The 27593-nt window shown below is 44.7% G+C and overlaps 2 protein-coding genes across 5 annotated transcripts; one reads left to right on the top strand and one right to left on the bottom strand.

The window, feature by feature from the left end:
• Positions 1-300: 300 nt before the first annotated feature.
• PRR11 (proline rich 11) lies at positions 301-14767 on the bottom strand. Of its 3 annotated transcripts, none has more exons than XM_079955821.1 (10): positions 14521-14767; positions 12205-12418; positions 11216-11351; positions 9789-9911; positions 7907-8125; positions 7214-7312; positions 4809-4921; positions 4638-4697; positions 4089-4185; positions 301-2765 (listed from the first exon to the last, which is right to left on the bottom strand). In XM_079955821.1, the coding sequence occupies exons 2-10, from the start codon at positions 12312-12314 to the stop codon at positions 2697-2699; spliced, it is 1026 nt and encodes a 341-aa protein (XP_079811947.1). In that variant the 5' UTR covers positions 12315-12418; positions 14521-14767; the 3' UTR covers positions 301-2696. The 3 variants fall into 3 exon arrangements, with proteins under 3 accessions (XP_079811947.1, XP_079811948.1, XP_079811946.1); XM_079955822.1 differs by lacking the exon at positions 14521-14767 and adding an exon at positions 13668-13881; XM_079955820.1 differs by lacking the exon at positions 14521-14767 and adding an exon at positions 13616-13880.
• SKA2 (spindle and kinetochore associated complex subunit 2) lies at positions 14194-25666 on the top strand. Of its 2 annotated transcripts, none has more exons than XM_079955928.1 (5): positions 14194-14322; positions 20949-21038; positions 22538-22714; positions 23844-23930; positions 24898-25666. In XM_079955928.1, exons 1-5 carry the CDS (start codon positions 14257-14259, stop codon positions 24925-24927), a joined length of 450 nt encoding a protein of 149 aa, XP_079812054.1. In that variant the 5' UTR covers positions 14194-14256; the 3' UTR covers positions 24928-25666. The 2 variants fall into 2 exon arrangements, with proteins under 2 accessions (XP_079812054.1, XP_079812055.1); XM_079955929.1 differs by lacking the exon at positions 14194-14322 and adding an exon at positions 20177-20204.
• Positions 25667-27593: the final 1927 nt, after the last annotated feature.

The raw sequence follows: 27593 nt of genomic DNA, 5'->3' as shown, positions 1-27593 counted from the left end.
CCTCTTCACTGACTCGCAACAGCTCTCCAGGTTTGAGACTAAAATTCCTCTCCCCCCCCCCCCCATCTATCTGGAGATGCTGGGGACTGAACATGGGACCTTCTGCATTGCAGCGCTGATTGCTCTACCACCGAGCTACAGCCATTTCTTGAAGCATACATCAGCCATGTAAATGGACTACCAAGTGTCGTTGGCTACCACTTAATACATTTCTGATGAGACCCATCATCTTGAACAATAATAAAACACTATTTTCTAAAGAGAACATGAATGAGGAGCAGAACAAGAAAGCCAGCAGAGTGCCATATTCTTTTTTTATTGAACTGATTTCAGTCCACACTGCTTTACAATATTTAGTTTCAAGTTGCTCCAAATTGTGCCACAGGTAGCTACAGAAGCTATTTGTTTTTGAAATGTGCAGGAGGTAGGCAGCAAAGCGATTGAATTGACACACACAACAAACAGCAATAAAATGAGTAATGGGTAAGAAACAGATGCAGAAACACAGTGTAAACTTGTAAATAATTGTAACTAGGTGAGCTGGGTTACAGCTGTATAACGCAGCATGCATATGTAGACGTGTACATTTAGGAAAACTTTAGCCTACTGGCCATCTCTACCTTAGCACTAAAGGTTCAATCTTTTTTCTGGAATGCTCCATGTTTCAGATGGACAGACTGAAGGGTGTCTGTTTACTCTGCAGCAAAGCTGGGGAGCCTATGGTCCTCCAGGTGTCACTAGACTCAAAATCCCTTCATCCACAGGCAGCTTAACCAATGGTCTGGAATGATGGGTGTTGTAGTCCAACACTGTCTGGCAGGACCACAGGGTCCAGATCCTTGTTCTACAAAGCTTCACACACACACACCCTCCAATTTATTTTAAAGCTTCTCCCTGGGAACTTTTGTGAGGATGCTCTTAAGAGGCCCCTGTCCTTGCACAGATGAACAATCTCCAATATTCCAAGCTACACAAGAATGTGTCATAGGCATATCAGGAGAAAACTGGCGCCACTTGTGCACATATGCTCACAATATCCCTTCAAAACGCTAAGGCCACATTCTACACCATACATTTTAAACACATTGCTTCTCGCAAATAATCTTGGGAACTGTACTACTGGGAACAACAGCTCTGTGGGGGTAAACTACAATTCCCAGAATTCTTTGTGTTTTTCGGGTGGGGAGCACCTGTGCTTTACATGTATAGTGTGGATCTAACCCAACTGCATCTAAAGGAGAAATAAACGTTAACAAGAGTTATGTGCCCAAGAGTTGGTTACCACAGTGTCTGAATTGAAAGGATTGCTATCTAACTTAAGGCATTTCCTTCCATTGCACCGCCAAGGCAATTTGATGCTGGCACCCTTTTGAGCTGCTCATAGGCATAGGCTTGATGCAAAAACAGCATGTCAACAGCCTTGGGAAACTAATGAGCTGAAGCTTCTTTTCCGGGTCCTGCAAATTTACTTTGCCTTTTAATGCACTTGCAAGCAGACTCGAGGCAAACAATAAATTCTTCAGATTGCCGATACAGCTTTTTAGCTGAGCTGCTGTGGCTTTTTCACCAGCTTTCCTCTGTTTGATGAATCTCCAGTTAAACAAGTTTCTGGAGTTCTTTAAAACCCAGTCTGACCGAAGAGAGCAGGACCGATGAGAAGCCTGTACCCCCGCAGACAAGCAGCTTTCACAGCATCATCAGCACTTTGAAAACAATAGCTGTCATCTTCAACCAGAACCTAGTCTCCATCTTACAGATACAATCTGTACATAATGGCACACTCTGTAAATAGCTTTAGGTGCTACTCACATTGTTTAAGGAGTGTTTGAATGACCAGCTGATGATTCCAACCTCTTCCATCATGGCAGAACCCCATTGCCTCTCAGCAGACCAACAGGGTGTCAGGAACGACTCAACATGCATCAGGATCTCAAAGCAGAAGCAAAAACCTCATTTGAGGTTTACTGAACATACAGCCTCTTCCGGTTACAAAGGCATGTTAGACTTCCTCTGCAATTCACTTTTCCCCCTCAGAGAAAGGGGCATTTTCCCTTTTGAGGAAAACATATACTTCCTCCTCTAAGAGAAGCTAAAAAGGGTCATTATGGAGAAAACATACACAAATTCATGTGTACACATACACTTTAGATGAAATTTCCAAGACTGACTGCCACACTTTTGAGTTTTAAGAACTTGGGAGTTTTTAAAACTGTTTCTCTCCCCAAATCTTTTTAAAAATAGTAAATACTTTAAAATATATATATAAATGTTTCAAGTAAGTTACAAATAAAACAAGGAATACCCAATTCCCCATGCAGGTATTTTATATCCTAAAGGTGCTTTATAGTGATAACCTCATATTTGCCAGTATGGTGTTAAGCAAGAAGGGATGCTCTCTGGATGTTGCTGGGAATTGTAGTTCAACAAATCTAGAGAGCCACAACTTCTCTATCTCTGCCATAAAGGAATAAAAATCAGCATGTAGGCTGGGGGAAAAAATACTTGTATTGTCTCTCCTTTGTGTGTTTCACCTGGGGATGGTGACCTCTGCTCCAAAGGACGATGAAGATCATCCTTTCTTCTCCCCTCCCTGCTCTCAGTGTATTTTATTGAAAAATAAATTTCTTCCACATTATTAGTGCCCATCAGCAGAGGCCAGAAAACCAGCATGGGGAATTGCAGGTAGACAGGAGATGCTAACTTTGCTCCTCAAAGCTGCTTCCTTTAGGCAACAGGGATGGAGAAGGACTCTTTGGGTGAGCCAACTGTCAAGAAAAGAGAAAGAGAGGTTTCGACTTTTCCTTCTGGCTGCAACTTCAGTTTTTGCGCCGTTCTGCCCATGCTTCCTAAAGCCACTTCCTCTCCTCAGGCTGGACTCCTCACCTCACCCCCTCCCTCAAGTTCTTTTGTACAGATGCAGAATGCATGTTAATTGTAGCAACACCTCTTGCTTGGGCTAGGGGAGAATGGGGAGGGGTGTGAGTGTGCACAGGCAACCCCGCATTTACACGCGTTCAATATCTGAGCGTGCATTATGCCGAACCCAGAAGTGACCTGAAAACGTCACAAAAAGGAGCGGAACGGGAAGGGGTGGGGTGGGGGAAAGCGCTACTTGCAGGCTTTTTCAATACCGTTTCAAATACCGTATTTTTCGCTCTATAAGATGCACCCGACCATAAGACGCACCTAGTTTTTAGAGGAGGAAAACAAGAAAAGCCAGCAGACACACTCGCTCGGCTCGGCGCGGCTCTTTAAAGATAGAGCAGCTCTTGCTGGCTTTTCTGGGAGGTGGGAGAAGGGACAGATGGGCTGCCCTCCGTCCCTTCTCCCATCTCCCTGAAAAGCTAGAACAAGCTGCGCAGCTATCGCTGAAGCCAGCAGAGCAAGAGCGATAGCTGCACAGCGGCTCTTACTCTGCTGGTTTCCCAGCGAAGTGGGATGAGGAACGGAAGGGAGCCCTTACGGAGCCCCTTCCTTTCCTCCTCCCGCTTTGCTGAAGAGGCGCTGCGCTGCTCTGCTGAACCCAGCAGAGCAAGAGGGAGAGCTGTGCAGCGCCTCTTCCCAGCGAAGCTCTGCTGGCTTCTGCGATAGCTGCGCAGCCTGCATTCGCTATATAAGACGCACACGCATTTCCCCTTACTTTTTAGGAGGGAAAAAGTGCATCTTATGGAGCGAAAAATACGGTATTCACTTAAACATGGGTTGCCTCGGAACATAACCCCTGTGCAAATGGGGGTTGCCTCTGTGTGTGTGTGTGTGTGTGTGTGCATACACACAAGCATACAGACACACACACAAACACAAACAAACAAACACATACAGATGTGCAAAAAGCCTCTGTCTTCTGCAGTTGGAATGTAGACTAGTGTACAAAAGTACAAGTCACACCTCCATTGCTCCTCCCAATTTTGCCCCTAGCCCCACCCATCCCAGCACATGGCCTGCGGAAGGTTTCCCCTGCAAGGGCAATGTGGCCCTTGTGGGGACGAGGTTCCCCACCCCTGACTTGGGAAGATGGGACTGTGCGTTCAAAGCCCCCTTTCAACACTTGCTTTTCCAACCCAACAGAGATCCCTAGAGAGCCTTGCCTGAAACTTGCGCCGCAGAGCCTGGGTCATGATGGGTGTCAGTCCTGTGCCAGTCTCCATGTTCTCTTTGTTGCTTAATGGGGTTCCACCTGGGCTCCTGGGGCGGGGGAAGTTGGAAAAAAAGGGTACACAGTCTATGCTGGGAGCCATCAACTTGTCTTTTGGTTAACTGGATTCATGTTTCACTTCTCAGAGCAACATATCCCAAAGCAACTTACAGGAATAATAAAACGCTTTCATAAAAATATATCAATGTATTCAAGACACAGAGGGAAAGCCTCCTTTTATTGGTTCTACCCAAATGCCTGAGGAAAGAAATAGTGCCTTTGCCTGGTGCTGATGTGATGACAAGGTTGGCAACAGGTGGGTCTCCCTGGGGAGGCCATGCTACAAAATGGGGGCTACCACAGAGAAGGCCCCGTTCTCTCATTGTCCTCACCCCGGAACTCCCTCAAATGACGACCATAGGGTCTGGGCTGGATCATACAATGAGCTAAAAGAAAGAAAAAAGGGGGAGAATGACCCCCACTTCCCTATATAGATGGTTACCTCTCAATAGCGACTTTTCTCAAGTGTTTCCGGAAATCTAAGCTGCTTCTGCTAGGAGTGCTGGGGGGGGGGGGAGAGAAGAGCAAACAGGAAAATTAAAATACAGATTTCCTAAGTGGACCAACGTTAACGCTGCACATAAAATCTGTAGAAAGGTCAGAGGTGCCTTACATCAAGTGACTGGTAACCCGAGCTTGTGGTCCTGGGGCTTTGGATTTCAGATTGATGCTTTGCAAGTCAGAGAGGGTAATTAATGCCTTGCGCCTCTCAAACGGCGATCTCCTCTGAAGAAAAGAAAGACCTGTTACTGCACCATACCTTTTGAAAGAAGCTTCAACACAGGGCCTTTGAGAGGAATTTTATCAGGGGGAAAGTTTTTCTTGGGCCCTTTCCCTTCTCCATTATTTCTTGTTTTTACCCTCTAAATCGGGGTTGGCAAGGTTTATCTTGCCTGGGCCAGATTGGTGCCGTGGAGATCCCTCTGCTTTAAATAAACCCTACCAATACCTCTCCCCAACCCCCATTCCCTTGAAGTTCGAACATAACCTTAAATAGCTTAAACTGCAGGTGACTTCAGGACAATAGGAAGCTAACTGCTTGTTGAAGTCTGGGGATGTTATTTTATTTTTTATTTTTTTAAAAAAAAACATTTTTATTAAGTTTCCCATTTTAACAATCCAATCAAATCACATTGAATGTTCCAAATTATACAAATACATATCAAATAGTCCAAATATTCTGCCTAAATTATAAATTTTTTATTGGGACTTCCCATGCTTCAAGTTTTTATTTTATTTCTTACTTGCCATTCAAAATAATTTATTCCCCTACCTGGACAGGGATAGCCAAACCTCTGTTCTTCATGCTATGGTAACCTCTAGGTTAGATTACTGCAATGTATTATACGTGGAGCTGCCTTTGAAGGCTGTCCAGAAACTGCAGTTGAGGCCAAATTCAGGGGTCTGACGTTGACTAGGGCAAGGCAGTCTGAGGCTGAAACGCCAGCCCTGGCCCAATTGCATCAGCTACCAATTAGTTTTCGGGCTCAATTGAAAGTGGTGTTTTGTGTGTTTTTGTATTTTCAAAGCTTTATTTTTGTTTTAACTTAAGTATCGTAAAGAATCATACAAGCTGCTACATTTTTGGTTACAGCCAAAGAACAAATGATGTTAAAGATGTATGTTTTTTTACAAATCATATAAATAATCAAAATGGTTTTATGTGACTACAAAGATACCGTATTTTTTGCTCCATAAGACTCACTTTTTCCCTCCTAAAAAGTAAGGGGAAATGTATGTGCGTCTTATGGAGCGAATGCAGGCCGCGCAGCTATCCCAGAAGCCAGAACAGCAAGAGGGATTGCTACTTTCACTGCGCAGCGATCCCTCTTGCTGTTCTGGCTTCTGAGATTCAGAATATTTTTTTTCTTGTTTTCCTCCTCCAAAAACTAGGTGCGTCTTATAGAGCGAAAAATACGGTAGCTTTCGTAACTCATAGAAATGACTCAAAAGTGCACAAACATAATTAAGTTATTGCTGAAAATCTAAAATCAAATCTATTTGTCTGGTCTAACCCACTATCATATTGTTTTTTATTACACTCTCCCAAGATAAACTGCATCTTTGAATTTTTTAAAATTTTGTTTTAAAATGTTCTGCAAATGCTTTTGAAACTTATTTCATAATAGAAAATCAATGGATTTGGAAAAAGAAACTACACAAATGCATAAAGGTAAAGGGACCCCTGACCGTTAGGTCCAGTCGTGGCCGACTCTGGGGTTGCGGTGCTCATCTCGCTTTATTGGCCGAGGGAGCTGGCATACAGCTTCCGGGTCATGTGGCCAGCATGACTAAGCCGCTTCTGGCGAACCAGAGCAGCACACGGAAATGCTGTTCATCTTCCCGCCGGAACAGTACCTATTTATCTACTTGCACTTTGACGTGCTTTCGAACTGCTAGGTTGGCAGGAGCAGGGACCGAGCAACGGGAGCTCACCCCGTTGCAGGGATTCGAACTGCCAACCTTCTGATTGGCATGCCCTAGGCTCTGTGGTTTAACCCACAGCGCCACCCCAAATGCATAGCTAACTACAAAAACCTGATTCAAACTCTCAGATTCATAAAACAACAAACAACCATACAATAAACCTTCCTTTTGAGCTCAAAGAATTCCCTTTGTTACAAATCAAATGGCAGGTTTTGACCTGTAAAGCCTTATGCAGCTCAGTTCCCCAATACACCAAGGGCCACTTCTCCCCGTATGAATCAACCTGGACACTGATTTGTTTAGTTTTGGCCAATATTATATCCCCTTCCACTTAGCCCAATTTCACTCAGGTCCCATTCATTATGCTATTAATCAGTGTTTGAAAGTGGACTGTTTCCTGCCGATATTTCTGTTTGTTTGTTACTGGCACCATCACAACACTACACCTGTCCAGGTTTCCGTAGCCTAGGAGTCCTTCACAATACCATTCTGATACAGTGGCCGATCATCTGACAGCAGGGCCCAAACAGCTCAGCTCAGAGCATTTAACACAAAATGTGAAGCACATTTAATACGCCTTTCCGAATTTACCTTGTCTATCCCCATGCCGCGTTGGGCCTTCTTTAGTTTCACATTTAGGAGGTCCTGGAGGGTTATCTGCATGGGTACGTCTTTTTTTAATGAGGCTGCCTGGATCCAAGAAGGAAGTGGACAGAAAAGAGGTTCAGAATCCACAGCTCTCTCAACGACACTGACCAACAAAGTCTCCGACTCAACATCCTTCAGCTCCTCCTGAAATCCTACAGGAATTAAATTTCTACCCCACTCTTCTGTCTAAAGGGGCTCAAGGTGGGGAGCAGTGAAATGCTACATAAAAATAAAATAAAATACTTACATAGTTAGATTTCTGTACGGTAATATTCATTAAAAAAATAAACCAAGCTATCTACAGCAATTGTACGTACAATAAAAAAACCATGTAAAAACTGAGAATCAGAGATCAGCTAACTACTGTATTACAATGAACTTAGGTTCTTAATTGTCTGCATAAGCTTGGAATCATTTACCTTTGCTCACCTCTAGCTTCGCCTACCATTGGCAAGCGGCCCCTAGGAGGCTGCCCAGGGAGGAATGCGGCCCCCAGGCTGAAAATGGGTTTCCCATCCCTGGATTGCTCCCACCAACCCATATGCTACTAGCAGGCTAGAAACTGAAACGGACAAGAGGAAAAACCTAAACCCAATTAGAAGAGTTAAGAGGAACTCTCGCTGCCATACACATTACCGGTGTCTTACTGCCACCAGCTCTTCTGAGACGGAGAGGTGCAGGTAGAGGCTGGGGCAGAGGAGGAGGGGGAGGGGGTGGGGGAGGTGGGGGAGCCAAGGGCTGTGGAGGCAAAGATGCTGGAAGGCCCAGCTGCGCATGCGCGGGAAAAGCTGGCTCCGGATTCTCCAACTGCATCTGGCAAGGCGGCTTTTCCGAGAAAGGCACGACAGTTCCATTCTGTTGAAAGAGGGAGAAATCAGCAAGGGGGATTCAATTCAGCACATAGAGAAATCTGAAGTCTTATCAGCTGGAAATGTTAATCCAAAACCTTGTGTAAAGCCACAGAGACTTATGAACTACCCAACTTAAGATGAACTTATAATGTCTGGTTTCAATGGATTTTTCAAATGCTTAACTCAGTCTTTTGTTTTCTTTAACTTTTAGGTGAGTTCATGAAGATACCAGTAAAGGGTAGGTTCGGTGTTGTTCACAATACTGAGAGATGCTAATGAAGTTGCAGATGGATGTTAATGAAGTTGTAGACAACGTGCCAGTGTTTTGCACATGTTTCGCCCTGGCATTGAAACCAGACATTATAAGTGTTATGTACTGAAGTTCTCACCCTGGGCCAGCAGGGGGATACTGTAGATAGTTTTCACTCAGGTCCACATATGCAAATAAGGAATTGAAAGTGACATTCAGTGATTGGATAGTTACAGAAAGTTGTTACTGTTACATTGTAGTGGAGCCCTATATAAGCAGGCTGGCTGAACCCTTCAGTTCAGTTCAGTTCAGTTCAGGCCTGTGAATAAACAAGAGCTGTCTGAAGAATCGCTGTGTTGTCTGATATGTTCACCCACAACTTAACAATAAATTCATCTTAGGCTGGGTAGTTCATAAGTCTCTGTGGCTTTACACAAGGTTTTGTATTTTGCTCAGAAGATTGATAAAGAATGTATAATTATTTTGGCAATTATTGTTTCTATATTAGCCACCAACGTGTTGCATGAGTCGTACTACACAGGTTGCATTTTTCTAGCAGGAAATGTTAATCTGGCAGTAAGGCACCAGAGCGGCCAGGTTGTCAACTCAATTATGGGATGCAAGCTCTTATGCATCAACTTTTCATTTTGAAAGTTTACTAAACCACATTAGCATGCACACACCCAACTCCCCCCCAAACTCCCAGTTACAACATATGTTTCCTTTTATTTATTTCATAAAACGTCTATGCCGCATGATTGTGAAAAAACAACAACAAAAAGATAACATTAAAGCAGTTTCTATTACACAATAGAATTTCGGATACTTATATTTTAATGCTTGTATAACACGTGTGAATATTAAGCGGTATATATAAATAACTGAAATAGCTGGGTTTTATACCTGCAAGCTACCTAGAAGCCTATTATGGAATTAAGCAGTACATAGATTAATGTTAAAGTAATTATTATCTACATTCTACAAACCACAACAAATTGGACTCGTCCACAGCTACAGTGGTACCTCGGGTTACATATGCTTCAGGTTACAGACTCCACTAACCCAGAAATAGTACCTCGGGTTAAGAACTGTGCTTCAGGATGAGAACAGAAATCGTGCAGCGGCGGCTAGTGGTGCTTCAGGTTAAGAACAGTTTCAGGTTAAGAACGGACCTCCGGAACAAATTAAGTACTTAACCCGAGGTACCACTGTATTTGCCTGCGGCAAAGAAATAACATTTAAGACGAAGTTCCCACCCCTCCACACAGGTAAAAGTCTTGCCAATGGTTTGGGCTTCCAGGATCCTGTTTCCAGAGTAGGAATGTCAGGAAGCAAATAAATTCATTACAATAATAACAGAAGCTGGCCGGAGGTGGCAGATTGGATTGCTACAAACTTTGTAAAAAGTACGACTTACCTTGACCAGCAACTGTAGGCTGGCAAATTCAGTTTCCAGCTTTTCTAACCGTTCCCGGAGCGCAGCCAACTCCTGCAGACACGTGTTTGATGGAGATACAATTTTTTTGACGGCTTGAAAGAACTGGGAGAGCAGAAAAGAAGCAAGAGAAACTGATTTTCTACAGAGCTAGGCATAAGCCTGATGTATATGCACACTTGGCAGCAGAAAAGCAGCTGACATTCCGGGCCAACACAGTGGGGGGAGAGGACACAGGAGGGCCACTTTCCTTGAGTCCCACGTTCAAAAGGGGGCTCAGATTTAGTTTTTTTCACATTTAACTTTTGGAGGCAATTTGTTTCAATGTGCACCCAACTCAAATGCGACTCTCAGCTTAGTGCTGCAAATTTGAGCAGGTAAGAGACATGATTTGATGAGACATCATTTTTCTTAAGCTATACAGAGTTTAAAATGTTCATTAACATGAATAAAAATATATCCGTTCCAATGGTGGGTCGTTATTTTTTTCATTTTGGCTGGGGGTGGGCCTCAAAAGCAGGAAATGGGCCTTTGACTGCCAACATCCTAGCGGTTGCTTGAAATGAAAAGCCATTTCCAAAGAGAAAAAGGGAGCCTAAAATTCTTGCTACAATCAATCATCACACTGGATTTTAAAACCTGTGACCAGGATCCCAGGAAAGAAAGGGTGACAGGTGAAGTGAACCCCAGAGCCCGCCCAGACAACTTAAGAAGATACCTGCTTGATCGATCAAGATGTTTGTCTGGTCCAACAGCCCCACACCTGATGTCCTGCCAACAGCAGTCTTACCCCAATCCTTGCTGAAAGTGTTGAGGATCAAAAGTGGGAGTCGTTGTTTGCAAACCGATGCTCTCCCACTAAGCTGCAGTCCCTGTGTCTAAGTTTGTTACTGTAGATTCTGAATGGCAACGAGGAGTCATCCTTTCTAGCGCTGCTTTTCAGGATCCCTTGTGCTGGTGGCGTCAGAGATTGAACCCAGTACTTTTACTCATGTGAAGCGCGGGATCCACCAGTGAGCATGGAGTGGCTCAGCCCCTCCTAGGCTGAACACCCTCCTCCCAAAACATCCACATTAAACTGGGTGCCAAGATTAGACACTCTCGCTCTCTTCCATTCTGCACTGAGTTCAAAGAATGTCTCTTTGCAAGCCAGTGCAATGGGGGCTGATGGAGGTAAAGTCCCCCACATTGATAGGTGGGGCATCCTTGCACAATTCTTGCCTTTGTCACTTTTTCTGTTCTTTTAGATGTGGCAGCCATTCTATGTCAGGCTACACCTCCATTTCGTTACGGTCACTCATCATGCACTCTCTTAATTCCACATATGCCCTCCAGCTCAAACAGACAAAGCTGGTGCCACTACAGTTTTCAGTATTCTAAATAAAAAGATCACATGAACAAAAACTTACCCGTCCAACACTTTTCTGGCACCACCTGTACAGACACAACCCTGCGGTCTGTAAAGCCTTCGCTACTGCAATGCTCAGAAATGTCAAGGGCCATGAGTAAAGAGGTTTGCTCCAGCTGCAGGGTGAAACTGGAAGCCTACCAAAGACAAACACCAAATCAAAATTTTTAAAAGGTGACTTTCATGGATGGTTCCTATTGTCTTTGGCACAGCAAACCTCCTCATTTCCATAGGCTTCCATACTAGAACAAGCAGTGCATGAGCATTACAATGATATTGCTATAGATTTGGGAGGAGGGGACCCCCAAAACCTAGAATTTAATAAATGGTAGGATTTTCATTATTTGGGATATGAAGGGAGAAATACAAGCTGCAGATGAATTCCTGTGCAAGCCTATGCAACATGACCTGGCCAAGAAAAAATATAGGGCCATTGGCGATGCAAGATAACTGTCCTCCCCCCTTGCCCTGAGAACAGAGACGGGGGTTTGGTAGGTTGCCAGGGTAACTGGGTGTGAGGTGACAGGGGGAAAAAATCTTGAGCAAGGGTTGGTGAGGAGAAGAAGATGGAAGATGGACTGGGATCCATCTTGAGCAGGTTGGCTGCAGGGCTGACTGGGAGAGATGCCTTCGACTCCAGGGCTGCACTGCTGTGGGGTACAAGCCCCTTTTGAAATGGCTATGCTGTAAGATCTGGACTCCCTCCATGCAGACTGAAGGTGTAAATAGGTGAATAAACCGTATTTCTTAAAGCTACTACAGTCTCCACATACCCTGGCTGAGTTCCTGCAACCCCATGGGCTCTTGCCACCACTTGGCAGAGAGAGGGGGAAGCACCCAACTTTCACAACAATTTTATATGCAGTTTATTACTTTCTTGCTACGTAAATGGTCTCGGTCACTTTCAATGGTTTGAAAACAAGGCAACTGTGATGACTAGTCATATAAAGAACAATGAACAGAAAAAATTTAAAGATCAGAGGTGCTTACTTTGGAGGGAGAGAACTTGAACACTGAGGCTGAATGATAACTTCCTTCCTGTTTGCCAAACGTTTTGCTCTCGCTCTCAGTTTTCGACGCCGTTGACTGTCCTTGCCCATTTTCTCTATCTTAAACTTCCGGCTAAATCATATCCCTGTTAGATGTCCTTGATCTGAAGCTTTGTTTGAAGGGGACAAATGAGTAACAGGAATCCTGCCATACCCTTTAAAAAAAAATGACAGCTTTTTTAAAAAGACCAAGCGTAGATTTTAAATATGTAGGTGTTGCCAGCTGGAACATCATGCCCAAGAAGCACCCATACAAACCAACACCCACCTACCACAGATGTAAATATTGCCATTGTCCAAGTGTTGAGTTTTCAGGAATTCAGCACACTGAAACAGATTTTGATTTCCTTTGGAATATGGTCACTGGAGGCGTACTGACCTCTTGTAATATCTGCATTCATTTTACACACCCTGTGGAAAAGATGAAGCAAGCCAAGCAGGCAAGGCGGCCAAAATCATATCCTGCTCCAGTTGATCTATCCTCTCCACACCCACAGGGCTAACTTTACGTTGTATTTCATCTGAGTGAGCATCTTAAAACTGTAAACTGTCTTGGGCATATTGCAGAAAGGCAACATATAAATTAAGCACAGTAAACAAGCATAAAGAAAGAAAAGCGATGATAAACCTAGACAGCATCTTAAAAAGCAGAGACATCACCTTGCCAACAAAGGCCCGTATAGTTAAAGCTATGGTTTTCCCAGTAGTGATGTATGGAAGTGAGAGCTGGACCATCAAGAAGGCTGATTGCCGAAGAATGGATGCTTTTGAATTATGGTGCTGGAGGAGACTCTTGAGAGTCCCATGGACTGCAAGATGATCAAACCTCTCCATTCTTAAGGAAATTAGCCCTGAGTGCTCACTGGAAGGACAGATCCTGAAGCTGAGGCACCAGTACTTTGGCCACCTCATGAGAAGAGAAGACTCCCTGGAAAAGACCCTGGTGTTGGGAAAGATGGAGGGCACAAGGAGAAGGGGATGACAGAGGACGAGATGGTTGGACAGTGTTCTCGAAGCTACCAGCATGAGTTTGACCAAACTGCGGGAGGCAGTGGAAGACAGGAGTGCCTGGCGTGCTCTGGTCCATGGGGTCATGAAGAGGCAGACACGACTAAACAACAACAACAACAACAAACAAGCAGAAGCTCAGCTGAAATATGGGGCCTTCCCCACTCTTGCTGAGGCTGCGGGCGCATATGGAAATCTAAAACTCTCATAGGGGGCACAGAAGTATGTACCCATTTCACAGAAGAAAAAATGGCAATGTTCATCACCAGACGGGAAACACACCTGACTCCCCACTCAATAAAGCCAGAAAGAAGCAGGTGGTTCCCGCAAAGCAGAATACTTACGAGCGCTCTCATTCCATCCTCCAATTCTTCATATCTTAAACAAAAACCCCGCCTTAAAAAACCAAAACTCCGCCCTTCTTGACACATGCCAACATTTCCTTGCCACGCCCAACATTTCAAACTGCTAGCAGCCTGCGCCACAGCCAATCACAGTTCCCCGTGCTGCCGCCAGTGTTCTATTGAGACAAAAACCTATTGGCATCCTGCGTCCCAAGATTGGTTGCAGATCCAGCCAATCAATAAACAATAGCCAACCAGATTAAAGGTCTGGAAAAAGGGGCCAATAAGAGAAAGGGAAAGAGGAGGGACGAGAAAAGGGTGGCCAAAATGTCAACCCGCCTTAGAAAAAAACGGGACCAATGAAGAACCGGGTGTTGAGCCTTTTGACTAATGGAGTCTCTCGGTCCAGCCCAGTTATCGCCCCCTACAGTTTTCTCTTAACAAACCAATCAGAGCCGCCACAGTCTCGAGCCTGTCCAATAGGAGTCGCTGTCTCATGCCGCGGGGCTGTACGCTTTGTTCCCCAATAGGCGCGAGGTTGTGTTTGACAGGATCCAATGAAACAGAGGACGTGGTGACAGCTGCCCAATCAGAGGCGCCGTCCCTTCCTCTTATAACGAAAGGGAGGGGAGAGGGGTGGAATGCCACCGCCTGAGGAATGTCAACTATTCAACATGGAGACGGCGGTTACTACGCTCGAGACCATGGTGAGTCCCGGGGCTGCCGTCGCGACGACTCTGGCTGCGGTTTTCTTGAGGGAAGGGGCCGACCGTTGAAAATGTGGGACCAACGAATGGGAGAAAGAAAGAAAAAAAAACCGGGAGGGGGAAGGAACAGTTGAGGAAGGGGGAAATGTGAGGGGATATTCCCATCCCCCCCCCGCCGTTTTGGACCCAACCACACACCGCGGAGAGGCTTCGGAGAAGATTCCGTTAGGCGAATCCACTATCTTCTGAGGGGAGGACAAAAAGGGGCGTGCTGGTTTTGGTCCATTTCTCTTTGGAGGCTCGCTGTTGGGGGCGTGGCTCGTCTGTGTGGGCGTGGCCCTCCGGCCTAACCCATTCTCTGAAAAGCCTGCTATTTACGGGGCGTGGCCAGAGCTTCGAGGGGGCGTGGCCCGTCGGATTGGTCCATTTCCCCACCCATCATTCATCAAAGGTCCTTTTTCTTAGAGAGAAGGTGGAACAAGATAAGGCTGTGTAGAAGGGTTCCATGGGAGGGAAAATAGAGTTCAGGCTGGTGCCACTACTAAGCAACAACTCTAATTGCCAAAATAATTTTTATGTCCATTTGAACCAATAATTCACATAACATTATCTATGTCCACTTGAACCTGGGTTTCGCTTTTATATTACCAATATATGACTTGATTTCTTTATAAACTGCCACCCATGTACGTAGATCCACCAGCTGTGGGGTGTAGCGGTTGCCAATAATAAACATATGCAAAGCAGTATTTATTTATTTAAGCAGAATTTGTATGATATAGCACCATCTAGGTGAGCTTGAACTTTGGTTTCTATTTTATATTATTAATATATAATGTTTGGGCTCAAGCAGTGGCGTAGCGTGGGTTGTCAGCACCCGGGGCAAGGCAAGTAATTTGCGCCCCCTAACCCATGGATTTGCGCCCCCTAACCTGTGGATTTGCGCCCCCTAACCCGTGGATTTGCGCCCCCTAACCCTAACCCCCAGATGTTGCGCCCGGTGCGGCTGGGCCCCCTCCTGCACCCCCCACGCTACGCCACTGGGCTCAAGTAACATTTGACCTGTAGCTGTTGCAATTTTCTTCGTCCCAGGAATGGCAGCTGATCTGACAGAGTCTACAGCTTGCTTTGTGTCAGTCCTCCAAGCAAGGGGCCTGACCGTGGTCAGAAATCCATCCTTTAGGAGTAAGCTGCAAGAAATGTAGCACACTCCAGCTTAACTTGCACGCTGTTGGGAGAAAGGCCTCCAATTGTGTATCTTGTCTTCCCTGCCAAGGGTCTTAAAGAGAACAAACAACATGTGAAATACAGGTGCAATACGTGGTCATAATTCAGACTCATCTTTCAAAATTTCTCAGAGGGCACTCCCAGATCTGGAGTATGAGACCGTATCACTGTCCTCTTCCAGAGAGGGGTTCAAAGAATCCTCTCTCCATTTCTGGTGGATTTGAGAGAGGGGACAGTGAGACTTCAGACCCATGATCCTGAGTCAAGGGTTGAAGGAGGTCAGCTGGCTGGATGAGAACACTCCTTGTTCCTTTCTTTGATAGTTGGCATATTTCTTGGAGGTGGAAGCTGACAAGAACACCAAACTCCTCTAAAGATGGATTTGTGTGGATATACGCACACACACATATTTAAATGAAAATACTGAAAGTAACTTTTGTTCCCAAGGAGAAACGGACACCCCCAAAGATCTGGCTTGCTTTTTTCTTTATTTGAACCAAAAGTGATGGTGCATTTCAAAGAGTAACTTCTTGTTGCTGAAATGTTTTGTAAGCTTTTCTTTTCTTTTTTGCAAGCCATTTCCATTTTCAGGATCTATTCTTTCTTTTGGAACCAAAGAACGCCCTTCTGAGCCTGTTCGATTCTGCTTCCTTGGGGATGGCGAGAGGTGTCTGTCCACTGCCCTTTTTATGTTGTACTACTAGTGAACGTGCACAAAAAGCAGTGCAATGTTAAAAGGGCATTGGCCAGCGATGCTCAGTCAGCTAAAGTGACGACTTGAAGGGAAGTATGCAGTCTTTTGTATGTCTGTGTGTCTGTCTGAAACAGGGGCGGGGGACTCCTCTATATAGCTGGAATTTTAAAATTGGTGTACTGGTATGTGCACCCAGCTATAACATGTGCATAAATAACAGCCTTATGCAGTTACTAGCTTTCCACTGCAGTTGTTCAATGGTGCATCAGCACCCAGTCAGAAAAGAGCCAAATTCTTTCTTCCTTGATCTAGACCACTCAAAATGAGGTGAGATCAAACTAACATGGACTGTGGGTGAGTTGCAAACAGCCTGCTGGAAAGAGTTATGTGTGTGTCGGGAGTTATGATTTAGTTTGGAGGCTTCCCCAGCCCTTTTTAAAAGGAGGAGAAGCTGTGTACCTTTATCTTATTGTGAAGTTCATTTATAAATTCAAAGTTCAGTAGCCTATTCATTGTTCTGAAGGCTTCTTGCAATGTGTCTCGTGCAGAACATCTCTCCAAAGCACTTGCTGCTGACAAGGGCTCTGACTTCATTGCACTACTGTACTTCCCAATGAGCAGTGCAATAGTATTGTCAAAGCACTTGTGGGCAGGACCCTCAGCAGTGGCCTTGTGGCTTCTCTCTGTTTCTTCAAAGCCCACGTAAGTGAATTGTGCAGAGGGGGCTGGAAAGATTTTGTGTTTGCTTTTATGACTGTACAGCAGGCCTGCAAACATTAGGCGGAGATTTAGTGAACAAAGGCTCAGGCTAGCAAGTTGATTTGCTGGAGGGCTGCTTTGAGAAGGCAATGGAGGAATGATCAACCACCACCAAAATGGGGTGTTGTCCAGTAACCATAAATTCTGCTTATTCACACCTTGGTTAGGTTGGGTTGGTGGGATTTGTTTTAGTCTGGTGTGTTTTGCCAGTCACTTGATAGGGAAGGAGACACGGTTCACTAGTAGAGCATCTGCTTTGCATGCAGAAGGTCCCAGGTTCAATCCCTGCCACCGCTAGGTAGGGGTGGGAGAGAATGCTGACCCAAGTCCTTGAGAGGTGCTGCCAGTCAGTGTAGACAATACTGAGCCAGATGGATCAACAGTCTGACGGTATAAGGAAGCTTCCTGTGTTCCTATTACCTCCTTAAAACTGACTCTCTGGCTAATTGATGGAGCTGTGGGTTAAGGATACAACTATCTTTGAGAGTTTTAAAAAAGTCTATATTGATTCTGGCATGTTGCCGTAATAGAAGATATAGAAGAATATTGGATGGCCTTTAATTTCCTTTTAATTAGGAGTGGCACCTTTTGATAGTTGAAACTGCAGCTTTTGCCTGTTAAATTCCAGTTTCCTTGCACGTCTTTCAGCATCTCAAAGCTGGAGCTGCTGGCAAGATGCACATTTTATTTAAAGATTTTTATTTTTTTTAATGACCTATCATTTTTCCTCTTTAATTTGTTGACAGCCCTGGTAACTAGGTATCACTTTGTGAGGTCAGCCTGCCTGTTGCATGATACAACAAGCTTGTGATCACTGAGAAATGGCACTAGTTTTATTTATTTTGCTGCTGGAAAGAGGCTCTTATTATGTGTAGCTTGCTGGAAATTTGGAATGGACTGCTAGTTTTCTGATAGAGCAGCTCCCAGCATGACCATGTAATTCCTTTCAATGGAATTGAAATCTGGAAATCTGGGTATATAGCAGGGCATGCTTACAATTTTCAGATGCAACCTTTTGGGCATCAGGCATATCCAAGCTTTAACGTTGTGAGTTCCTTGCCTGCAATCCCTAATTGGATAGGTGGCAAGAAAACAGAAAGCCAAGTACTTCTTTACACATGGAATTCACTTCTATAAGAAGTTGTGATGGCCACTGACTTGGAGGGCTTTAAAAGAGGATTAGACAAATTCATGGAAGATAAAGCTATCACTGGCTACTAGCCAGGATGGCTATGTTTACTGCCGGTGGCAATATGCCTCTGAGTACCAGTTGCTGGGAATCACAAGCAGAGACAGTGCTGTTTGCACTCTGGTCCTGTTTTCAGGATTCCCACTTAGGGCCTCTGGTTGGCCACCATGAGAACAGAATGCTGGATGGGCCACAGGTCCGATCCAACAGCCTGTCTCTTTTTGCATTCTTTTACAAACTATTGCATGTGCTTTGTATTTTGGGTTCTTGTGATCACAATAACGGTTTTGATCAGCTAAAAAAAGACCCTCCAGAATGGGGGTGGGGGAGGCAAAGTCAGGCATGATTTCCCCAAGTTAAATTGTAGTTCTCGCAATGGCCAGCAAAGGCAGGAGGTGCCTGGTGGGGCTAGTTTTGCAGCAGAGCTGCCTGGGAATGGGGCTTCTGCTCCCCATCTCTTCCATTAAGGCAGCCTGCTGGAGTGTGCTGCTTCCAGGTGACAGCTGAGGGCAGTGGAGGGGGACCCCAGTGGAGATGGCTTTTCCAAGGGATCTGATGCCCTATAACTGCATAGTCTCCTTTGAGGGTGAATGCATGGTGTGCTGCCCTCTTGTGCCCAAAGTCAGGAAACACAGGTCTTTGTCTGTTAGACATCCCTCCTCCAGCCTTCTGACCTGCAGGGAGGTTTGTTCTTTTGGTTTAATTCTTTTTTCTTTCAGCATGTTAAAATACGTAGGCACCTTTTGGCCTCTAAGTAGGAAGCCTTTAATTACTAGCTAGGCCCAACTTTTAATATGGAGGCCAATCCGTATGGCAAGATAACATTTCCAAGATCTGGATGGCTAAATCTGGCAAATAATAAAGTCCCTTCCCAAAGCGATGTTTTCCTCTGAAGACATTCCTTGGGCTGTTTCTCTGAACTGGGTGTGCAGCTGCGATTCCCATAAGTCTTTAATAGCTCCTTTAAGGAACTGATTACCGTTAATTAAGTGATGCCCCTGTCATCCCACTGTCTTACTCAGTTCCCTGGTGGCTCAGTAATCATGAATAGAGGGGAATGGTAACATTGTAAGCTTGATTATCTCTTCATCAGCCTTGTTTATCAAATGCCTGGCAAGAGGAGCTATCAAGAGGATGAGTTTTGTAGGGTAATTATGTGGGAGAGAGACTACATAACCCAGATTTGGCACCCCATAAGCAGATCTCCCTTTATGTACAGAGCTCATGCTAGTACAGTGGTACATTGGTAGTTGAACGGCTTGGCTTCCAAATAAATTGACTCCCAAACGCCGCAAACCCGGAAGTGAGTGTTTCAGTTTGCGAACGTTTTTCGGAAGCCAAATGTCCGACGCAGCTTCTGCTTGAGTTCAGGAAGCTCCTGTAGTCAATCGGAAGCTGCGCCTTGGTTTTCAAACCATTTTGGGAGTCAGAAATGGATTAAATTTGAGAACCAAGGTACCATTGCATATTATACCTTGCATGTGGTTTGTATGAGAACTCCTTTTGGCCCAATGAATGAAATGATCACACTTCGTTCTCTCAAACTCCTTCTCAAAAAAGAGAGGGTCAGTGTGGTGGCCCAGGACATCAGCATTCATATCCCTGCTCAGCCATGAAACACTGGGTGACCTTGGGGCAGTTACAGTCCCTCAACCTACTCTAACTCAAAGGGTTGTTGTGGGGGGGGGCAGTGGGAAAGAAGAGAACCATGTATGCCACCTTGAGCTCCTTGGAGGAAAGGTGGGGTAGAAATGTGATAATAAAAACTTGCCTCTTTGTATACCTTCAGGGCAGCTAAGAACATTGAAAATTATCTTCCGTTGAGTCGGTCCATTACTCCATCATTTGCATGCTGCCTTTTCACAGTTAAGCCAAGCTCAAGCTGGCTTACAGCACCTAGTCTTGTATTTTTTGTGCCAGGGAAGGTGGCCCTGTGCTGGATCGAGGGGAAGGTGTCATAGGTGCCATATGTTCCCTTCTGGTTGGATGAAGGAGAACTACCTGCCTTTGAAGGTGATTCTTTGCAATGTAGGAAGTCCAGAATGTGACTTGTGAAGAAACCCAAGGGCAAGGTCTCTTTCCTGGGCAATAAGCCAGTTCTTGAACACAATTAAACTAAACATTTTTCAGATAAAAGAGTGGACTCAACCTCCAGTTTCAATTCAGGGTGAGGGGAAATGTGCCTCTGCTGTCAAAGTTTTGAAAACACAAAACAGGAACTATCGAAGCCTATGTGTTGTATCCAGTGTAATGCTATTGGCAGTGTGCTTGTTCCACTGGTGAAATTTTGTGTGCAATTGCTTCATCTATCACTGCCTTGGTGGATCGGGAGGAAGAGGCAGCCCGCCTGCCTGCTGGGGCAAAGGGAAAGGCAGACAAATGCATGAGGCTTTGCCTGGCTGTGGATGCTGCCTGATGCTCCTGCCAGACCCAGTGCTTGACAACATCAGACAGCCCTGCTCCACAAAGCTTGGATTGCACCCCACACCTTGTGGAATGGTGAGCGGTGCCAAGGCTGCCTGATACTGCTGCTGCTGCTGAGCACTGGGAGCAGAGGGCATCCCTCGGCCAGGTTTCAACATCGGGATGTATCGGCAGATACATTGTGAAGTTGAAAAGCTGACATTGCCCAGCCCTAGTGCACCTTTCTCTATCTTCTCTCCACATCCCCTGCGCTTATGTGTGTACTGGAACAGTAGGGGTGTTTGGTTTCCAATTTATATAACAGAATTGTGACTGACCATTTGGGTGTTTTAGTTCCAGAAAGCCGAATCCGACCTGAATTACATTCAGGCAATGTTGGAGTTTGAAATGGTGAAAGGGCATGCTGATGGACTGTCTAAAGAGGTACTGAATCTTTTAATGTAGGTTGTAAACCACTGAGTCCCCAGCCCCTTATAAAGCTATAGAAATGAAATGAATAATAATAATAATAATAATAATAATAATAATAATGGTAAAAGGTAAAGGTACCCCTGCCCATTCGGGCCAGTCTTGCCAGACTCTAGGGTTGTGCGCTCATCTCACTCTATAGGCCGGGAGCCAGCGCTGTCCGCAGACACTTCCGGGTCACGTGGCCAGCGTGATAAGCTGCATCTGGTGAGCCAGCGCAGCACACGGAACGCCGTTTACCTTCCCGCTGGTAAGCGGTCCCTATTTATCTACTTGCACCCGGGGGTGCTTTCGAACTGCTAGGTTGGCAGGCGCTGGGACCGAATGACGGGAGCGCACCCCGCCACGGGGATTCGAACCGCCGACCATACGATCGGCAAGTCCTAGGCGCTGAGGTTTTACCCACAGCGCCACCCGCATCCCAATAACAACAACAACAACAACAACAACAACAACAACAACAACAACAACAACAACAACTTTGCTTAAGGCTGCACTCCTTTGTCCACTTACTTGGGAGTAAGCTCCACTGAACCACATGGGGTTACTTCTGAGTAGCCCTATCTAGGATTGTGCTGAAAGTAGTGGTGTGAGTTTTCTGGAAAATGTTAGAATTCACTTTCCATATGCAAATTAGCCGGATTTACATAGGGAAATTTGCATCAGAAAATTTTCTGGTGTCCTAGAGCACATTTAATTGACTTGGTGCTCTCCAGATGTCATTGGAATGAAACTCCCATCAACCCACAGCCATCATGGCTAATGGCTAGGAATGATGGGTGATGCGGTCCCACAACATCCCTGGGGGCACCATGTTGGTTGCCACTGCCCCAGAGAGTAATCTAATTCAGCTTGTTTATTTTATTTGTATTCAGTAAACAAAGCTTTTTAAAAAAGTATCCCATGTTAATTTTTTGTCCACAAACATTTGAATTTGTGGTAGTGGACAGTGGAATTAAACATGGCTTAAATATTACACAGCGATGCTCATAGGTATGTACATGCTTTAATTTGCTGAAATTTATGGGTGGTGGTGGGGAAATCTCAGATGTCTGAATCAGGCGCTCTAATTCATTTAATTTTAGCAACCCATGGTATACTGACTCACATACTTGCCAAGGAGAATTGCCTGAAAAACATCACCACGTCTGCACTGTGCAAGTTCTCTTGTCACATCCACACCATATGCTTCCAGCACATGGCTTTCCCCAAGAATCATGGAGACTTTAGTTTAAGGGTGCTGTGAATGGTAGCTCTGTGGGTAGAAACTATGGTTCCCATGATTCTTTAAGTGTATGGTGTGGCTGTGACTTTTAACCTTCCAGTTAGCTGAATCTGATTGGGTAGGCCTCCCATTTGTGTTGTGTTTTGAGGGTCCTTTCTCTCTCTCTCCCCCCCCCCCCCCGTTTCTGCTTCTCCTCCAACTGTGTGCATCTTCCTTGCTTTGGCAACAGGAGAATCCTCTGGTTGTCATACAGCAGCTGTCACTGGTGAAGTCTCGCTACAAAATGTTGTGTGAGCAGCTAGAAAGGATTTCTACTGAGCGGCGGGAGTCCATGCGGTCGATCCGTGCTACTCTGGCCAAAACAATGAAGCTGGTTCAGGAAATACAGCACCACACTGGAATGGAGGTAGCGCTCTTGAGTTGCCTGGCTTGAGGGACGTGTGTGTGCACATGTATAGATATAGGGAGAGACAGAGAGTATTGGACTTTCCTCCATCAGCATATAGGAACGCCAGGAAAGAAGATAAGTTGCCTGAAGTGTGCATCTGCGAGTAATCGGTCTGAAATGTACACCTGCTGGTATTCAGCTCCTGCTTTTGAGCTTCCCACTGGGGCATCTGGTTGGCCGCTGTGAGAACAGGATCCCGGACTTAATGGGCCAGCAAGGCTCATTGAGCATATTCTGGGTTTCAGTTTGACTCAGTTGGGCCTTGGCATTTCCCATCACAAGCTATGTGAGCTCCAGGATCAGTCGCACGGCATATCTTAGAACAAGATCTGGAAGATTTCAGAGTTGTAGGATCTATTATGCAACATTCCTGGGATCCACTGGCTGGAGTCAGAGGGTTGGGGGCTGTGGAGCCTGTTGCAAAGTGTTGGCTAGGGGGCAGAGCCCATATTCTATCACTCTTCGTGAGACATATCCTGGGACAAGGGTAGCTGATGCATTGGACCACAACTCCCATTCTCCCTGGCCCTTAGCTGTGCTGTGGATGATGGTAGTTGGAGTTCCCATGACTTCTGGAGGGCAACAGGTTGGCTTACCCTGCATAATAGTAGTAGCAGTAGTAATTTTATTATTTATACCCTGCCCATCTGGCTGGGTTGCCCCAGCCTTGGAATATCCTACATATTACTAAATTACTAAAACCTACAGATTTTAAATCTCTACAAACTGGGGGTTTTAAAAACCACCCAGCATAACTTCTCAAAGACCTGGCAAAGGCAACCAACGAATTTCACAAGTGAGGAACATCTGAAGTTGACATAGAAGCTATTAGCATAAGGCCTGCCATGGCACATATATATTTGTTTCCTTCATATTTGATTGGAAGTTGGAACCCTCTGCCAATCTAGTTTGATGATCTAAAATATGGCTAGGAATGTGAACAAATGACCTTTAACAAAAGAAATTACAAAACATTACAGCGGGTCTGGGTTAGAGACAAGATTTGATGAGGTTCTTGAGGACAATATTTATTTTATTGCAGAATGTAAACAGCCCTGCTTAAGATGTTCCTCTTTCTTGTCCCCAGATCTCACCTCTATCTGAAGAAGAAGAACTTGCAATGCAGCACTTAATGTACCAGACTCTTCAAGTATCAGATACCCCAGAAAAACAGGTAATTCTGAACCCTGGGGATCTTGTCTGTGTTTTTACTGAGTAGCTCCAGACAGGGTTCGAAATTAGCGGGTGCCAGTTGCATTTTGCAACTTGCAACTGGCCTTTTGCGACTTGATGGCGATGTCCAGGTGCCACTTTTGGTGCCCAGCATCTCCACCTGCCTGGCCGGGTGATTCAGGGGGTCTGGTCTCCAGGGTAGCACGGCAGCAAAAGGCAAGTCTTTTGCTATCACTCTACCCTGCCAAACAGCTGATTTATCCAACAGTGCAGCAGCAAAAGTCACGTCTTTGTTTTTTGCTGTTGCTACGTCTTCTGCTGCTGCGCTGCCCAGGAGACCCTGATTCACCCAGCAGCAGAAAAATAAATAAAAACACGCCACGGTAGCGGAAAAGTGGCTTATGTTCCTCTCCTACTCCACAATTTAACAAGTAATAATAGAAACAAGGCAATACCTCCTCTCCCACCTTTTTGCCTGTAGAAATCGTTACTTGACCACTTGCTCAAATTTGAGAAGCGCTAAAGAATGGGCTCACACTTTCTGCTCCCTTTAAATATTTTCACAGATATGCTTTGAAACCTAACTACAAAACATATTTTGGGCTCTTGCTTGGGTGGAATAAGACTTCCACAATCATTCCTTAAGTACTGAGGCATTGAAAGTTCCATCTGCATCTTTATTATCTGTAGTGGCAGGTCTCCTGTGTATGAGCACCAGTTTAATCTTGCTCTTGTCTAGTTGGCATGGGTGTGTGAATTCAGATAGGCAGTGATATGTGATACTTCTGCAAAAGTTAACACAATTCATAAGAAATATGGCAGCAAAATATGGCAGTCTGTGATTGTTGACTTCTGTAGTTTAGAGCAATGTCTTACAAATGAAAAGTAGTTCCTTTCCCCCCCCCCCTTCCCCTTTGAGGACAGAATATGATTTGTCTTTTTAAAAATGCTGTTCTTCTTTTCTACAGAATTGTCCCAAAGAGCATGAAACTCACTGATCCCAGACAAAAATTCCAAACATAGCTTGTATGTGAGGGCACTCATCAGAGTTGGAAGTTGAAAACTGAGGCTACACTTTAAATGTCTAGATTGCTTGTGTTTTCTTTTTAATATTGGTACCCAAGTTTCCTGTACATACTTCCTGAATTGTCAGGTGAACAATGACTTGAACATTTTGTGATGGTGATGTTGTTGTTGGTGTTGTGATGGGGTTGATATTGTAATGTTCAAAGGTGCTTTCAACCAGAGCTTGTGGTCCTCTGGATGCTACTGGACTATAACTCCAATCATCCCTCACCACTGGCCATGCTGGCTGCCGGGAGTTGGAGTCCTATAACATCTGGCAAACATCCTGTTGGCTAGTCTTGCTCTGGGTTAATTCAGTCTGCTGCTTACACTATACAATGAATGGAAGCTGTTTTTGATACATTGTACAGTACCTTTCTCCTTAATGTGGATCTACTTGTATATTCAAAGCCAGGCTTCCTCAAACACGGCCCTCCAGATGTTTTGTTTGAGACTACAGTTCCCATCATCCCTGACCACTGGTCCTGCTAGCTAGGGATCATGGGAGTTGTAGGCCAAAAACATCTGGAGGCCAAGTTTGAGGAAGCCTGATTCAAAGCCATAGCTGTACCTTTGAAACAGTAGCCACTGATACATTGTGCTTAAAGTTTTATTGTGTTTTTTTAAAAAAAATACTTAGAAACAATAAAGATAAATGTATGACAACATAAAGAGTTGGCTTCCTTTTTAAATCTTGTGGTTTATTCACCTTTTTTTCTTAGTGTATCTTTCACCTTCAGTTAACTCCAGAACTGTTGTGCCTTTGGCTAATCTGATTTGTGGCTAGAATAAGCGAAATCTTAATGGCTGTGTGAATCTTCAGTTAGTAAACCTGGAGTGACAGCTTGGGAGATAACTTCTCTCTCCCCCCCCCCACCTCTCTCTGTCTCTCTCTGTGTGTGTCTGTAAAATTCTTGAGTAGCTTCCTGCAGTTATTGTGGGAGCAGAGAATATTATACTTGTGTCTCAGATGTGACTCCAAACACACACACACACACACACAGTTAGGTTACCTCTTTTTCCTCCTGGGCATTGATTCTAGCCCAGACATCCCCAACCTGCGGCCCTCCAGATGTTTTGGCCTACAACTCCCATGATCCCTAGCTAACAGGACCAGTGTCAGGGATGACGGGAATTGTAGTCCAAAACATCTGGAGGGCTGAAGGTTGGGGATGCCTGCTTTATCCAGTCAAAGTAAGTACTTTTCAATCCTGTCAGTTTCAGTGTAAAAGCTTAAATCTTGCTTGTTGAAATAAGCTTAACTTTGAATGGTTGTGCCCTAGAGGGTAAACCTGTAGGCATGTTTATAATGTAAGAAAAAAATTTAAATGGCTTGTTCCATATCCTTAAAATTTGAATGATTTGTCAGGCCTACAGTTTGGGGAAAGTCTGGCTTAAATATGCCTTTGAACGACTTCCTCTGTAGAGCAACAAATGGCAAAGCAATTCAATTCATAAAATTTGTTAAGCCTAGCAGTGGCAGCACAGGTGGGGCATGAAGGGCAAGCGAGTAGGCTGGCATTAAGAAATGGCACCAGATTTTCCCAAGTGGACCCAGTGATCAATCAGTTGTGTCTCAGCCAGAAATGGTGAGCGACCTTTGGCAAGTTCCTTTCACTTACAAGAGCCAAGAGGCAGCTCACTTTCTTGCTGTGAACTTGGTCAAACTCTTGTTGCTGGGAGCCTCTTGTAGCTCTGGACAACCAAGCTTCAAACATCCCAAGACAAAAGCATTGTTCATATGGATATGGCCTTGCCTTGATAAGGCTCAAGGATGCCAAAATGTCACCTAGGTGCCTACGAACTAAAGTTCCACTTGGATTTGAATTTCTTGGAAGGTACCATATCATCCTAAGATTACTTATTGGAATACTGTCTGTCAAGGTTCATGTTTTATAAAGGGAGGCTGAGAGCTCTTACGGGAATAGTCTTATTTAGTAATATGATTGAGTTATTTTGACTGATTACTAATCCAGTTGTTTCTTCTTCTGGGTTTCATTTTTGTTCATGATGACATTTAATTGGCACAATTTGGGGTTCAACTGTGTACAGTCTAATCCTATATATCTGAAATATGTGTTGCTGTACTCAGTAAGATTTAGTTGATATAGTAAAGAGTTTAGGGTTGCAGCCTGAGCTGAATAATTGACATGGGAGGGAGAATACCCCTCTCTCTCTATTTTTTTTTTAAGGGGTTCCTGATGAAGTAGCAGGCTACTATATTTTTATTTTTCTGTTTGCTATTTTTTCGGCACCTCTTAAGATATCATAACCAAATCTTGCACGATGTTTCCAGAGACCAAGGAGCAGGTTTTTGTCTCTATTTGGATATGATTGCACACCATTTTGGTTCAAAATGGACCAAACCTTTCAAAACTGCCCTGACTTTGGGGTTTCTTAGAATTCTAGACCAACGCTGGGAACAAGGTTGCTAGTTCTTAATGAGTGGGTGCAAGTGGCCAACATTATCTTAAAAAGAAATACCCCCGCCCCTCTTTAAGATATCATTTGTTTTTTCATGACATAATGCTAATGCAGGTTGAACAGATCAAACTGATTTCTTCCTGTGTGATTCACAGGTGATTCACAGAAGGCTACA

Source organism: Podarcis cretensis (genome assembly GCF_951804945.1).
Source record: "Podarcis cretensis genome assembly, chromosome: 15".
Taxonomy (NCBI): Eukaryota; Metazoa; Chordata; class Lepidosauria; order Squamata; family Lacertidae; genus Podarcis; species Podarcis cretensis.
This window is presented reverse-complemented; position numbering and strand designations above follow the sequence as displayed.

What these genes read in the sequence shown, in the direction of transcription:
- PRR11 (XM_079955821.1), bottom strand. Translation starts at nt 12,314, where the DNA reads ATGGGCAAGGACAGTCAACGGCGTCGAAAACTGAGAGCGAGAGCAAAA. An exon ending in GCCAGAAAAGTGTTGGACGG is followed by an intron (nt 9,912 to 11,215) that starts GTAAGTTTTTGT and finishes CTGCTCTCCCAG; the next exon opens with TTCTTTCAAGCCGTCAAAAA. An exon ending in GCGGCATGGGGATAGACAAG is followed by an intron (nt 4,922 to 7,213) that starts GTAAATTCGGAA and finishes TCTTTTCTTCAG; the next exon opens with AGGAGATCGCCGTTTGAGAG.
- SKA2 (XM_079955928.1), top strand. Translation starts at nt 14,257, where the DNA reads ATGCCACCGCCTGAGGAATGTCAACTATTCAACATGGAGACGGCGGTT. An exon ending in AGCACCACACTGGAATGGAG is followed by an intron (nt 22,715 to 23,843) that starts GTAGCGCTCTTG and finishes TCTTGTCCCCAG; the next exon opens with ATCTCACCTCTATCTGAAGA. An exon ending in CAGATACCCCAGAAAAACAG is followed by an intron (nt 23,931 to 24,897) that starts GTAATTCTGAAC and finishes TCTTTTCTACAG; the next exon opens with AATTGTCCCAAAGAGCATGA.